This window comes from Rhipicephalus sanguineus, chromosome 1, assembly GCF_013339695.2.
Source record: "Rhipicephalus sanguineus isolate Rsan-2018 chromosome 1, BIME_Rsan_1.4, whole genome shotgun sequence".
Taxonomy (NCBI): domain Eukaryota; kingdom Metazoa; phylum Arthropoda; class Arachnida; order Ixodida; family Ixodidae; genus Rhipicephalus; species Rhipicephalus sanguineus.
In genome coordinates, this window is record NC_051176.1 from 192,719,674 (window position 1) to 192,734,592 (window position 14,919).

At 41.9% G+C, this 14,919-nt stretch overlaps 1 protein-coding gene across 1 annotated transcript in view; it reads left to right on the plus strand.

Annotated features, from left to right (window-relative positions):
- LOC119404624 (anillin) overlaps window positions 1-14,919 on the plus strand; it is a 56,000-nt gene that overhangs the window by 26,629 nt on the left and 14,452 nt on the right. Inside the window, exons 9-14 of the mRNA XM_049418469.1 lie at window positions 954-1,152; window positions 6,118-6,253; window positions 6,878-7,039; window positions 9,454-9,626; window positions 10,730-10,783; window positions 14,259-14,334. Of these exons, the coding sequence (XP_049274426.1) occupies window positions 954-1,152; window positions 6,118-6,253; window positions 6,878-7,039; window positions 9,454-9,626; window positions 10,730-10,783; window positions 14,259-14,334 (800 nt within the window). The remainder of the gene's footprint in view (window positions 1-953; window positions 1,153-6,117; window positions 6,254-6,877; window positions 7,040-9,453; window positions 9,627-10,729; window positions 10,784-14,258; window positions 14,335-14,919) is intronic.

The following is a 14,919-nucleotide window of genomic DNA, read 5'->3' on the forward strand; positions in this document are numbered from 1 at the left end:
AAAGGAGTTTGTTGTATACTCATTGCATACATAAAAAAAAAAGGTTAAGTAAAAAAAAATTGCCGGAAACGGGAAGCATAAGCTGAGCCACATTTGTTGCATAGCCATGTCCGACCCTTAATTTGAGTGCAGTGAATCTATCTCCCACACTTTAGTGCTGTGTGCAATCAGGTGAGTATTTCCTGCCATAAAATTGTGCAGTGAAGTTCAGCGCCAATCATATTTTGCCAATGCTCTGTCCTCACTTCAGTTTTTTCTGCCATGAAACATAAATTACTTTTTTACACAAATAGCTGATGTCATTCACTACGATGACTGCTGTTTGCTGGATTATTCAAAGGACCGCTACAGTGCTCTATTACTTCCTAAACATGGATCAATATCGTATATTTTACTATTTCTGCATTGTTTACTGGGACTTGTAGGTAGCAATAGGAAATAAATCAAATTTTAGGGCAATGGGTATTGTGAGCAGTTCTATGCACCTTTAATGAGTTTTGATATCCTGCCAAGTATTGAAAATAGTGCCTAAAAAATGCTCTCATTTTGTCATTTTTAGGAGTAAATTATGCAAGAAAAATAATGAAACAGTGTTTGAATTATTTTCTAGTAATTAAATCGTGTCTACCAACTATAATAATGCACGTATTCTGACAGTAAATAAATTAGTATATTTTCAGTGAATTGTTTTCTTGTACACTGTCTGCCCCAATTGGGAAAATTTGTAGGGCCCTCAAATGTCAAAAAATATTTCTTGTTAAAAATAATCGAAGGAAAGGCTTCTCTTGAGACTGAAATGATCAGTCTCTTTTTCTAAAAAAAAAGAAGAAATTGGAGATGGCCGAGCAGAGTGACAGTTGGCATGGGATGACTGTGCTGTGTAAAAATAACACTGAAAGGTTCAGTACGGAGTTGAGCCGACTGTATTTTAGCTAGCATTGTATTTGTTCCAGAGTTACCCCTCCACCTAAGCCCAGCAGGGCTCCTCCACCCCCAGAGGATGACCAGCCACTAGTGCACACGCAGAGCGTTTACAGGCGTAAAGTATGCACTCCGATACGACAAGCAGAGCAGCCTTCAAAGCCTTGTCAGATGCAGCTTCCATCTCTAGTGCAATTGACCAACCAGCTGGACATACAAGAACAAATAAGAGTAAGTGTGGTGTAGCCTTACTTGCAGGCACTGCTAGCAGAGTGTATGTTAATTATTTGTTGTCACTACTTCGTATGATTACACCAGTCGCATGTGATGCATTCTGATATTGCATAGCTCTGAAAGGTCAACTCCGGCGATTTTTTGGCCATGTCAAAGTAATGGTGCTTTTATGTTCCTGAGACGCTTCTGTTACGGGCCCGATAGCAGAAATACTCGGCAAATTGGAGAATAATTTTAAATAAGCAAAAAAGCGCAACACCAAAACCGAAACCCAACCGAGTGTACTGTCTACGTATGACGTAGACATTGTTACAAACGAACCGGAAGTCGTGCAAGGCATGCCGGTCACGCCGGCGCGGAGTATGAAAACTGTGACAGCCGGGACGACCAGCGAAGCGCCGGCCAAACCAACGCTGTCTGTCGCCTTGTGCACAGCAGACACTCGTTGTAGCGGCCGAAGTGCCGAAGTTAGCGGTGCCCTCGGCTGCGTCCCTTCCGCCGCCTTCCCAATACTGACGTCACAGACTCAATGTTGCCAATAATTGTGGGAAGCCAGGAGGGCGTTTGCAGACAATCTTTAAAATTCATTTGCAAACAATCTGCGCATGTCTCAAGCCTGTAATTTGGCATAAATGACAGAAACGTGCAAAGGAACGTACCCAGCGAATTTCATTGAGATCCATCGACCTCGAAAAATCGCCGGAGTTGGCCTTAAGCATCTTTTGATATACCATATCGTTTCGGACATATTTTTACATATATTGGCATACTCACTCGTGTTATATTTGATTGGCCGTATTCTCTGGCTATCATTGCTTGAAATCTGAGCTAGAGTACTTCTGCACAAGCCAATTATCTGTTGAATTCGCTGAGGATACTAGAGCAAGCACACCAGAACCACCTATGAGCAGCCACGGGAAGAAGCAACGCAAGCCACTCAAGCTGATGCAACTGTAGTGGCGTGTGCAGAAATGGAAGCTAGGGGTCGTCATGTGACCATAATTTGACCCAAATTTTGAAGTAGTTCCTGCAAAAATGTCAATGCTGCAAAGCCCTTGGAGACCGAAGAGGGCAACTGAAATAAACCAGTAGCATGTAGAAATGTACACTGACAGAGTGCTTGCAAGTAAGCAGTCAAATGTACCATCATGCTTACACACATTTCAGTCATAAATATGAACGAGTGACAAAGGACGTGAGTATGAGCATGAGTGATGGGTGCTGTACAAGTGGAGATGAATATGAACACGAGTTAACATGTGCGAGTGAAGACTTGTGTGAGCTTGAGTGAGTACAGGTGAATGTGAATTGATTTGGTTATGAATCTGAATGAAACCCTAGTGGGCATGAGAAGGTGTGATTATGTACCTCTGCAAGTATTGGTCAGCATAAGTGGATTTGAGTATGAACATGACTGCGAGTTGGTGTGAATAGCGTCAACTTGAGCATTGGTTAGTGCAAATTGACACGAGCATAAACACAAGTGATTGGTGATGAATGCTGGTAAATGAGGGGGCATGTGTGTCGGCACAAATGTGAATGCAAATGCCCCGACTATGAACATCAGTTCAAACACCAGAACAATAAATACTAATGTTATATTAGGCTTTATTATATTTAATTATACTTCTCCATGGTAAAACCACCACTTTTACTATGAGAGAAGTGTTTGTAATGCAAGAACATTACGAAAATTAGAAAAAGGGAATAAGTCTAGCCCAAGTTTCCACACTAGCTCACCATGAAGTCTTTGCTGGAGCACGTGCATGTTGCAGGTGTTTTGTGTGTTATGACATCACGGAACAGAGCACATGGGGTTTGGATCCTCCCACACACAGACTTGCAAAGCTTAGGGATGTCTGGGAAAAAGGGTTATCCTGGAAGTTAAGCCAGTGCTGGGTGTTTGGATCTGTAAGGCCCTTCAGCAAAGGTAATGCCCCACTTTGGCCTTAGCGTTATGTAGATAGTACCGCTAGGCTAGTGCTTGTCTCTGCATTTCTGCTATGTGGATGTGACTATGACATAATCCAGCTTCATTCCTGCATGTGAAGTCTGTGCTCTAAAGTGAATAGTTTTGAATTTATTAAGTATTTATTTGAAGCATTTATTCAGTATTTATTAACATTGTGTTCAGTAAAGCAAGTAATGCCTAGTGGTAATTTGGGTTGAGCATTCTGGGAATTTCACTACAACAGCAATTAAAAGCTCCTAATTGGGTTTGCTGCATCTCTCTGTCCATCTGTTCATTCCATTACATGGCTTTCATGCCTTGTTGCCATAGTGAAGTACAGCTAAAACTTGGTCTCATAGGCGTGCGCAGGGTTCCCCATCAGGGGGGGCAAAGGTTCATCGCAGCGCCCCCCCAGCCTACTAAGTCAATGCATAGGGTAGATTTTGCGCCCCCCCCCCCCCCCACCTTCTTGGGTGACTAGAAGAGCCAACGTACGGGACAGATTTTGCGCCCCCCTCTTAGGTGATTAGGGGGGGGCGGCCGCCCCCCCTGCCCCCCCTGTGCGCACGCCTATGCTTGGTCTAACGAAACCCAATTTTACGAAGCTCCCGATCTAACGAAAAAACAACATTCAAACTCATTGGTTTGAATGTTGTCATCAATTCAAATTAACGAACTAACTTGGCCATGAAACCCAATATAACAAAGTATTTCCTGAAATAACTAAGGCAAAACGTGACGATTTCCTGCTAACTTTGGCACAGATTGGTTTTTCATTGAGCTTCTGTTGTAACGCCATCCCGTTAAAACATCTAGGAGCCCTAGATACGGCCTAGCTTTGTTTTGACAAGGCTGCACGCCGCACCCATGCACGAAACAACGGACTCGGCAGTCTGTGTAGCAGCGCTCTTACGTACCAAATGGCACAAGGGTTGTTGCTTTCGTTATTTCATGGTTTATGTGACATATCACAGGTCGTCTCCTCGCAACTTTCTCACTGGGCCTGCTCACACAATCACTAAATTCGTTCGCTGCATCTTTGCATATTGGTAGCCTGTCATAGCTTCACGTGACTGTCTAGCTGGCTTGCATCGCCCGGACATGGAGCCCCCAATGTCCGGGCAACTTAGGAGGCTCCGTGTCTGCGGGCCACCCTCTGGCTGCCCTCATGGGTTTTTCACATGCGCACGCACGGGTTGGTGGCAAAAACAATGCCATGGTATAGTTTGGGTGGCCTGTTTTACAATTTAACATTTCGAAGGACCGAAAAGTCCCTTTCTCGATTTTACGAACTTCCCGATTTAACGAAACAATTCTAGCGCGGTCATCACATCGTTAAATCTAGTTTCAACTGTAGTCGTTGAGTACGCCTTCTCGTCACCTTGCCATATGTTGAAGGAAAATAACTATACAATACTGCCACTGCAATTTGAGCTCATGCGCTGCAGCACTGTGCTCTTGAAAGCTGGCTGTGCTATATACATGTAATATACTCTGAGTGATTTGGCCTTTATATTTGAAGGGCACAGAAAGTAGTACTGTAGTTGAGGAAGACAATGTTGTGTGTATTGCAATGACAATGAAATTATTGAGAAGATAGTAGCGTCTGCTGTGAGAGTCTGATTACTTTTTTTTTTAATAGAAAAATTCACTGCACCTCTTTTAGTCTTTTTTTAGAGACAGCTTTGTTCAATTGAAACAATGACATTTCTTTCTGGAGTGCTTATGGCTTGCTCATTTTGGCCTTCTGACCAGAGTTGCGAGATGCCGCTGACCTAACAAGCAAATAGTCATCCCATAAGAAGCCTCAAAAGTGCGAATTTTGTTAAGGAGCCCAAAAGAGGCAGAAGTTTAATAAATCTTCTCATTCTTGAAAATATCTTTAACTATAATAAAGTCGCTCATGTGGGAACGGAAGGCAAAAACTAACTTTCACTATTTCGTACAGTGAAAATCAGTTCATTGCACTTTTGCCAGTGCATGAATAAACATTGCTACTCATCTCCATCAACGAATGTTTTATTTCAGCGCTCAACTATACACAAAGTCATCGATAAAAGTGCTATCAGTGAATATGACGAGCACTAAAATAGTACCTATAGTACTTGCAGGAAAAATGCGAATAAGCCCAAAAAATGCAACAAGTGACTGGGAAATTCTACAAACGACGTGGCATAAAAAGAAGCCCAAGTCCACTTATTATAAGTGGAACTGGCAACTCTGCTTCTTACTGTTATTTATTTACTTATTTATCGATTCTGTGATCTTATACAAGATCTTGGAAGCGTAGTACGTATGTAGGTGCATAAAATATAAAAAATAACGAGGGGAAAAACAGTCGATGAATTTCTTCACGTACGCACTTTGAATGACAGAACAAAAATGCAAGAAATGTTATTCCAACGATATCCAAATCAGCAGACAATCAGTTAGGACGAAGAAAAGAGAAAGAAAAGCACACGAGCGTTCTCAGCCAGAGCAAAAACGCTTCCTATTGAAGGTGCGATTCAAATTGGGATAGTGAATCCTGTGTCACAGTTTTATCGGTCAGTTTGTTTATATGAAAGATTTCCGATTTAGCTTCGTAGCATGAAAACCATAGGGAAGATGCATCGTGGAATAACAACTAGCTCGGTCATAACTAGCTCGGTCTCTGCTTGGTCCATTGTGCAGTATTTTTAGTCATTGTGTTGTGATGTGGTCCCTGTTTGCATGCTTTATCGAAGTACTCCTGGGCAAGGATGATGTAGGCAAGATCATGCCACTTTGATGTACATTTAACTGTCCTTAGTACTGGCCATGCAGAGCCATAATCTTCCTAAAATTCAAACCTTAAAAAATTTGCTGCATAAAGTTTTTTTTGGCCTGTTTTGCACATGCAGCATCGAAGTGCCTGGCTCTTCATGCTTGTCTGAGTACTTCATAGCTTGACTGTAATACTTTGACCTTGATTCTAGACAGCATCAGTGCTCTAGTCCTTGTCTCAATCCTGGTCTGCTGTTATCTTACAGGCTTTGTGCCGGGAAGCAGAAGCTCAGTCAGTAGTGATGGCTCAAGCAAGCCGGGCATTGGATGTGTGTCGCTCCACAATGGAGTTTCTTGGCTCTGCTGAACAAGTAGAAGGAGAACGCCTGCTTTTGCTTGCAAGTGAGTTTATTATGTTAAAGGGACACTAAAGAGAAACAATGAATCGGTTTAGATCAATAAATTGTGCTCTGAGAACTCTAATGTCATTAATTTCGCCATCATAGGTTTATTAATAGAGGAGAAAATCAAGTTCAAAGTTTCATTTTTAAATTTCATGCCGAAACCTCCCCGCGTGACGTCACGGATTTTAAAGTGTAATTATCGTATTTTGGCGCCATTGGCTCAACAAAATTACCCAAAACTTGGTATGTTGAGTCTATGGCCCCCTCGGAGGACAATGTACTTCATTTTTACTGATTAGGAACTACGTATTCCCTAGTAGGCGCCGTCAAAACATGTGACGTCACGGCGAATGGTGCGGAAACTTCAAGGTGGTGTCGCCACCCAGATTCTGTTTTTGCGTGTTTTCTCGCTTACTAAGCATCTTCTCGCAGCAAGCGTGGTGTTTTTGGTATCATGAAAGAGTACTTTACTAATATGATAAAAATCGTTTTGCTCTTTAGTGTCCCTTTAAAGTGCGTGCTTGTGTGAACGCTGTTGTCTTGGCCCCCTGTGTGTGGTGAAAGTCGGGCTCATTATTGCCCTCTGAGAGTAACTTTCTGTGATGGTTTGTTGAACCATTAGCGGAACGCAGGCAAGCTTGCCTGGCAGAAGTTGAACGACTCAAGACGCGTGGTGGCTGTGGAGATGATGAAGTGGTTCCAGAAAGAGCCTGTCTGACTCTGAGCCAACTGCAGCTGCCCCTCAAGAGAGAGTTTCTGGCTGCTCAACTCGAAGGAATACTTGGTAGGCACATTTTTGTTTGATGTTAATTCAATTTGTTTCAGCACTATTTATATGTCTGGCTTGTGCTAAGATTTATCTGAAAGCCTTGGTGTGATGAGTTTGCATTTTGCATATTAGGGTTTGTTGACCAGCTCCTATGTCCATGTACTGCATGATGCCTGCAGTTTAAAGCATCTGCTGCCATGGCCGTGACTGGTGCTGGTTAACACAAGATCTGGTATAGTGCACATGTACTAATATCCATGAATTTACCTGCCGTGGTAGCTTAGCACACAAGGGTGCCAATTTGGACTTGTTGGCTCATCATAAACTGGCTTGCAGCATACTAATGCAGAAACAGGCGAGGACAAAAGATGAAGCAACAAACGGACACAAATGCTAACTTGAAGTTAGCGTTTGTCCTCGTCGGTTTCTGCACTGTGCTACTAGCCAATTTAGCATGTAAGGTGTCGTGCTCTAAGCTTGAGGGTGCAGGTTTGGTTGCCAGCCACAGCGGCTACATTTCAATGGGAGTGAAATGCAAAAAATACCCATGTGCTTAGATTTAGGTGCATGTTCTTTAACATGCACCTAAATTTAAGCAAAATCAAAATTAATCCAGCGTCCCCAAGCTATGGCATGCCTCATAATCATATTGAGGTTTTGGCACATAAAACCCCAGCAATTATTATTATTAATATACAAGAATTTGCACAGTAAGGTGGCTGCCACAGTAGCTCAGTGCTGCAGCATTCCTGCATAATGCAGATACGTGTTCGGCTTCTGCTTGTAACATGTTGTCCTTTCATAGACTTTCATTTATGCAGTAAAAGCTCGTTAATTCGGATCTCACGGGACCGGAAAAAATGTCCGAATTAACCGAATTTCGAGTTATTGAAAGTATCAAGGAAACAATAAACAAATGTCTGTTACATTAATACACTTTCATTTTCTTGATGAATACGTAAATCTTTACGTAAATCTTGCACTTACTTTGCAAAGAGCAGCTTAAAAGCCACAATTTTTGCCACTCACGACTTTGTTCACAATGTGACCGTGGCTCAAGACCTTCCTATCTTAATCAACCCAAAACATGCTAACCCGAAATTAACCAGAAACGTTGTTACCGTATGGTTTGCACTGATGGCAATAGTGATTCAGATCGCGCCACCTCGTTTTGGTTGTCCGCAAATGCCGCTTTCGCTCGTTTGCCTAGCACAGTTGCGGCGTTCGGGTTTGGCGTGCTCCGAGGATTGTCCGAATTAACCGGATTGCGGGCAAATATGACCGAATTAACGAGAGTTTGATGCCATTAAACAATGTGTATGCTGGCCGGGACCAGATAACACGTCCGAATTATCCAATTTTCCAAATTAACGGGTGTCGAATTAACAAGCTTTTACTGTATTAGTATTCTTATTTCTACCCTTCAATGTACACGTACACATAGTGCTTGTGTGTATACTTGTCATCTCTCTTGTGGGTGTCTGTTCGCGCTGGTGCTTCCTTATTTCATGATGAACCAACTTGCCCAAAAAGAAATATTCTTTGTCTTCACTTCGTCTCTTACCCACACATGGTTGTAACAAAAAGCTTGAGCCCCTTATCCTTTCTGCATATTGCCTAAATGTTTTAGAACAGTCTCATATTCATATTTTGACTGTAACTTCTGATAATTTGATAATTTGTGATATGAAACGTTGGTTATATTAACGTATGGGTTTACAGATTATGCTGCAGAAGCAGTGTGCCTTTCAACTAATGAATTAGCAAATTAATAAAGCAAATGAATTTATGTGCACATGTTCATCTGTAAATGTGACAAAACGTATAAAGAAAATTGAGGCATTTAAACCAAACCCACATACGATTTATCCTCAGAGAAATTCCTTGGGTTTTAAATGCGAGGCCAGGAATCGGGAATTTGATTTCTTATTTGTGTCATAGAATTAAACGGGTAGGCTGATGATCAGTTCTTATGTTCATTTATGTTCATTTGCAATTGCCCTTTATCAAAGAGCTCTTTGCAGTTAACCCTTTTTCATTAGCTTGTGTTCTCTAGGTTCATACCTGCTCTTATAAACAATGTAAAATGTTTTGTGTCCTATGCTGTGTATTCTACTCTGTGTTTTGGAATATGCTAGTAGTTCATATAGTGCAAGCTGTTTTATGGCAATCATGGCAGTGTGCCACTTGAAGGGTGGCAGGAAATTCAAGTAACAAACCTTGTTTTGAGCATGACTGGACTCTGTATTTGGCGTGTAGATGTGCAGTATTCACTTGAGTGTTCATGTATGGTTTAATAAGTGGACAATTCACCATTACGAAGATAAGGCCCTTTTCAACTTGATATTTGGGAATTTGTATACATTACTCACAGCGTCATTGTTTCATGTTTTGACTTGTTTTGTTTTTTATATGTGGATAATATCCAGGGGAAGATGTGCATTACTTCCTATGCTTGGTGAAGCATGGAGCCCAGGTGCTGGCCAGCCAGATGCTGTCGACCACCGACAATGCTGGCACCAATGCTCTCTCCTTCAGCAACCACATGACGTTGCGGGATCTTAGGGCAGACTTTTCAGTCAAAGTGCAGATCTATGCCTTGGTAGGTGAATATTGTTTTGTTTTTACTTTTTTCACTTGGACAAATAAAAGTTATTCAGTGATAGCAGTTGTGTTACCATAGATGATACTATTGCTAGCTAACATGAAAGATGACAACTATTGTTGCAGTAAACAGTTAGAATTATTAGAATTAATGTTCATTCAGATGTAGTGTTCAGGCATTCAGACATATACTCTTTAAAATCCATCTCTTATTTCTGGCTCGCCACTGTAAGCTGGATGAGCAGACCGGTGACCTTTTTTTTTTCAATTGTGATTGGAATATACCCACCTTGCAAAGGAGTTTGCGTCTTGTGAGCATAACTGTGGGCAGGTTGAGGGAGTTACGCCTGCGCATGTTACATCTTGAGAGTGAGGAAGGTGAGCCATGTGAAGATGCTTTCAGTGTATGCACCACTGTATGGAAGATGTACACCCTTGCAATTTTTTACCAGTATCACGGGCACACTGAGCGCGGGATACGGCAGCGTCTAATATTCTCAAAAGGTAGCGAGATCTGCCGACGATGCGCAAGCACACAAAGCACACTGAACGGTGAGTGTCGTGCAACGCAGCCCATTGGAGAAATGGTCAACAGTATGCGCATGCGTGCTATGTGCAGCCAAGTGCAAGTGTCCTCGGTTGTGCTGTTCTGCTAGGCGCATTCGATACCGGTGCTTTCTGCTGCGTTATCAGTCCCTTTGTTTTCTTTTTTTTTTTTTTACGAATGCCATTCACATCCACCTGGAAAGCGTGAGCGTTGAGGAGGCCGAGACACGCCCACTGATGTCGCAATTTTTGGGCAACAGCGTAGCAGACGGCACTCGCAGTTCAGTGTGCTTTGTGCCCTTGCGCATCTTTGGCAGATCTTGTTACCTTTAAAAAAATATTAGATGCTACTATATTCCCCGCACTCGGTGCTCCCGTGATACTGTTAAAAAATTGCAAGGGTGTACCTTGGACAGCATGGCCATTTTATTCCTTTGTGACCACATGCCTAAGGACAGAAAAAATGTTATTTTACTCCATTGGTGCAAATTTTAGCAGCTGTTGGCTCCTTTTTGTCCACAAAAGTAATTTGTGAATGTTTCACCTTTCTTCCAGCAAACTAAAAAAGAAACTTTGCCACACCATCGCAAGTACCGCATTGGTGGAAAGGTACGTTTCAGTGGTTATTTCATAAAAATTTGTACCTTAATATTTTTTGCTTTGGTGGAGTTACAAGAGCCATGTTTATTATGGCCTGCTTTTCCATAACTGGCATCTCTGATGGTATCTACCGTAAAATCCCGAGCAAGCGCCCCCACCCAAGCTAGCGCCCCCCTACCTTTTTTCGGGAGATTTCAAATAGTATGCACCATTGACCAAGCATGTGCCCCCCACCCCCTTCCCCTACCGCCATTTTCACTGTTTCATTCACTCTCTTTATTTACCCGATGAGGTGAATTAAAACAGTGAATGCATGCATGTTCAACAAAGCATTTAATTAGAAGCACGGGTGTGCCTTCTTTATTCTGACCGACTCTTTTGCCGCCATCTTGAATTTCGATTCATGACCGAGCAAGGGCCCCCCCTCCAAATTTTGTTGGATTATCTTTCACCGTAGGGGGGGCACTCGCTTGGGATTTTACGGTATGTCCAGTGAGAAGTAGCATCTTTGTCGCTTGAATCTTCTGCTGAGTTCACCACTACTGAGTCGCAGCAACTCTGCTACTAACTTACCAATCTATTTTTTTCGTTGCTTTTTTAATATGCAATTTTCTTTTACTGATGGCAAATTTTATGCGCAAAAAACAAGACAATTCACCAGAACAAGAGAGACAGGACGGCCGCTACTTTAATCTTCAATTTTCTTTTAACATCGAATTTTCAGTTTTTCAATGCAAGTGTTGCAGATTTGTTTCACTGTAATATTTAGAGAATATCTTCTTCGTGCTAAGATAACTTCTAAGTGCGTAACACTTTAGGGGCCTGGCTTTCTCATCCAGTGTCTCGTGTCGCATGGTCACGCTCAAGATCAAGTGGTCAATACAGGCCTAAAACAAGGCTAGCAATGCTTAAAACTGGGAAACTGGGTTAAAATAAGCTAACAAGGTCTAAAATAATATAATTAACAGAAATAACCAAGAAGTAATTGCAATAATTAACTTAGAATCGCTAAAAACTCTTCAGAAACATGCGGCTGACACCCGTGCCGCGCGAGAGAAGGCACCACTGCCTCGCCAAGCACACAATTGCTCATCCCACCGGTGCATCTCCGGCACCTTCGTAGCTACACCTGAAAGGGGAAACAACCTGATGGAACTCTGCAGACAGCACGTATCTCAACTGCCATAACAGGCAGGACGTTACAATAAATCACAGCAGATGATAAAGCACAGCAAAAATGATAAATATGATAATGATAATAATAATGATAAGCACAGCAAAAAGTTGCGTGCATGTCGCACACTGAGTTTGCGAATCTCCCTAACAAGGTTCTACTCGTGCCGGGGAAACCCTACACGCTTACCTCAAACACTGACGTCATCGACGGTTTGGTAAACTGAGCAGTGTGAACTCTACAAACGAGATTTCATAGTAGGGGAGCTGCATTTAGCAAATGACACAAATATGAAAACAAATAGTATATCCTATCATATGATTTTTCAATAGTAAATGTGGCTCCTGAGCCTTTTTTTTTTAATATTGAATACATTTAATATATTGAGACTTCCGTTTTTTTTTTTTTAATTTTATTTACAATGCACAGCCAAATCTACTTTGTGTGAGTAGAAAAGTGCTGCTGCCATCACAAGACTTAATGAAGCCATCCCAATTAACGGTCATTTTCTTCCTTGCAAACAGCACTGCCGACCTCCATGGAAACATTGTGGTTAGGTGCTTATTTGTGTGGATTTAGGTTCAGCTCTCAATGAGCTAGAATTTACAATTCCAAATCGCTGAGGTTTTTGAGCAACAACTTGTTTCTGAATGTGAACATACAAAAATAATGTGTGGTGCTACCTCACCATTAGTGCAAAAGCAAGGTTTCTTTTTAGATGAGTTGGCTTGGTTTGTCTAAAGGCATAACGAGGAGGCCGGGGGCAAGCTGTGTGCGTAAGGAAAAGATCTTTATAGCAACACTCACTTATTGTAGCAGCTTTTTATTTTCAAAAGTGGCTCTTAAGGTTAAAATGTGGATGGTTAACAAAAGTAGCGCCAATTCCCTGTAACACCACCCATTGCTCTGCTTTCCTAGTTTTTTAGGCGGTCTATCAGCATCACTGTCATTTCTCAGTGTTTCTGGCATTGGTACTATTCGTGCACTTTTAGACTGCTCAGACTGTAAAATTATGCTTGTAAAATTTTCATGCTTTTTTTTGGAATTGCTGGTGTGAAACGTTCTGAAGATGACAATTTTAATGGACCATAAAAAAACTGGGTCCTTGGAAAAATGTTTGCCAGCTTATTTGAGATGTACTAATTTGAGATGTACTAATTATACCTTAGCACTAGTGAATGACAAGAGTACAGACTTTTGGGCTAGTTGGTTCAGTACATTCAGTGAGGCCATAGCGCTGAAAAGGCAGGGATAAAGGAAGATGACAAGGCGACCTCTCGTCTTCCTTTGTCCCTGTCCCTTTCATTAGACTGAGTTTTAACTGTACATACTAATAAAGAAGCAGTGAAGAAGATGAGCATCCATGTGAGTAAGCAATATTTAAAATATCTTTGTTACTTCATGCCTTCGCCACTGTGCTGCAATCCAAATCATTGCAAGGAGCCTTTGGCAATCATTGGTTATTTGCAAATTTCAGGTGAACAATTTTCTAATAATAGCAGTTTACTCAAAGCATTTAGTTCATATTTGTAAAGCTCACATGTTCCTGCAAAAGGTTTTAACGGTGCATGGCACTGTAAGTGTTATGCCTGATAGTCTGCTCTCTACTGATGTAAGTCCTCACTTTGTTGAACTCCTTCTTGCATTGAACCCGCATCCTAGTTTTCACTAATTTGTATTAAAAATTTAGAGCAGCTTCGCACTAGCGGTGCCAAGCCTGAAGGAACAGCAGAGGTGGGTGGCCTGTTTAGAAAATGTAGGCTTAACTTGGATTAGCAAGCAAGCGCCACCACCTGGTGAACGCAGATTGACTTTTTTCTTCATCTTCATCTTCTTTTTCGTTCATCTATCTTTCATTTTGTGGCCCCCTCATCTTTTATTTCTCCTCACACTTACATCACTCATCCTCACTTCCCTTTCCCACCCCCTTGCTATACTATACTATGCATGATTATGCTATGATATGAGCTGCTTGGCGCATACCCACTTTCTGTGGTGCATATCTCCCGTCTCTCTCACCTCCTCCTTTCTTTCCTTCTTCCCCTCACATCACTCCTCCTCACTTTTTTCCCACCTCGCACTACATGATGCATGTACGGGGGTTTATTTCTGAACTAGTGTCAAGTACTGGCGTAGCTCTGTGGTAGAACACCTGCCTGCCATGCAGACGGCCTAAGTTCAATTCTCGCTACAAACCAAGATTTTTTTATGCTATGTTAGAGCTTCTTGAGTTTTCCGGTGACACAAACTGGCCTAACAAAAAGCTTAACAGCTTCGCTCTGAAATAAACTTTCTGTCACCCCAATACAGGATGGCAAGCACAAATCAACACCTAAAAGCAGCAGCAAAGGAAGCGTTAGCAAGTCTACCCTGTCTCCTGCAACTGGTAAGGTCTTGACTCAATTTGGATATTTTAAATTATACAGTGTTTTTGTTTGTAAGAAAGGAATTTGTTCTTCTTTACGGAATCCTTTAAAGAGCACTGACAGCCAAATTTTTGTCCACACCTTTTACACTTTAATGAGTAGGTCCTTGTATGATAATCATGAAACTGAATCGTAGATTCTACTTGCGGTATAATGACTGATAGCATCTTCAATCACGATCAATTTTCGTATTACTTCAAAATGCTCACCCAAAATTACTATTAGAAACTGGCAAACCTGAAGTTGTGGAGCACCATAAGATCACATGCACTCAGACCTCAGTGATGTTGAGAGCACACTTTCTGAACCAGGGCCTTGTGTGCAGTAAGGCATGAAACATTTATGGCTGCTGTAATACCAGCCAGGCTTTGGCAAATGCAGGTGCGTGCCTCTCCCAGAATTTTTCTTCCATAGGACACCTAGCATGAAACAACACCCAACACATGCACCCGCTCAGCCCCCACTACAGGGTCAGGAGTGTGCCCCTTCCAAAAAAAATTCCTCACTTTGCAGCCTAAACTTTCACTGGCATAAGCATCCAAAAC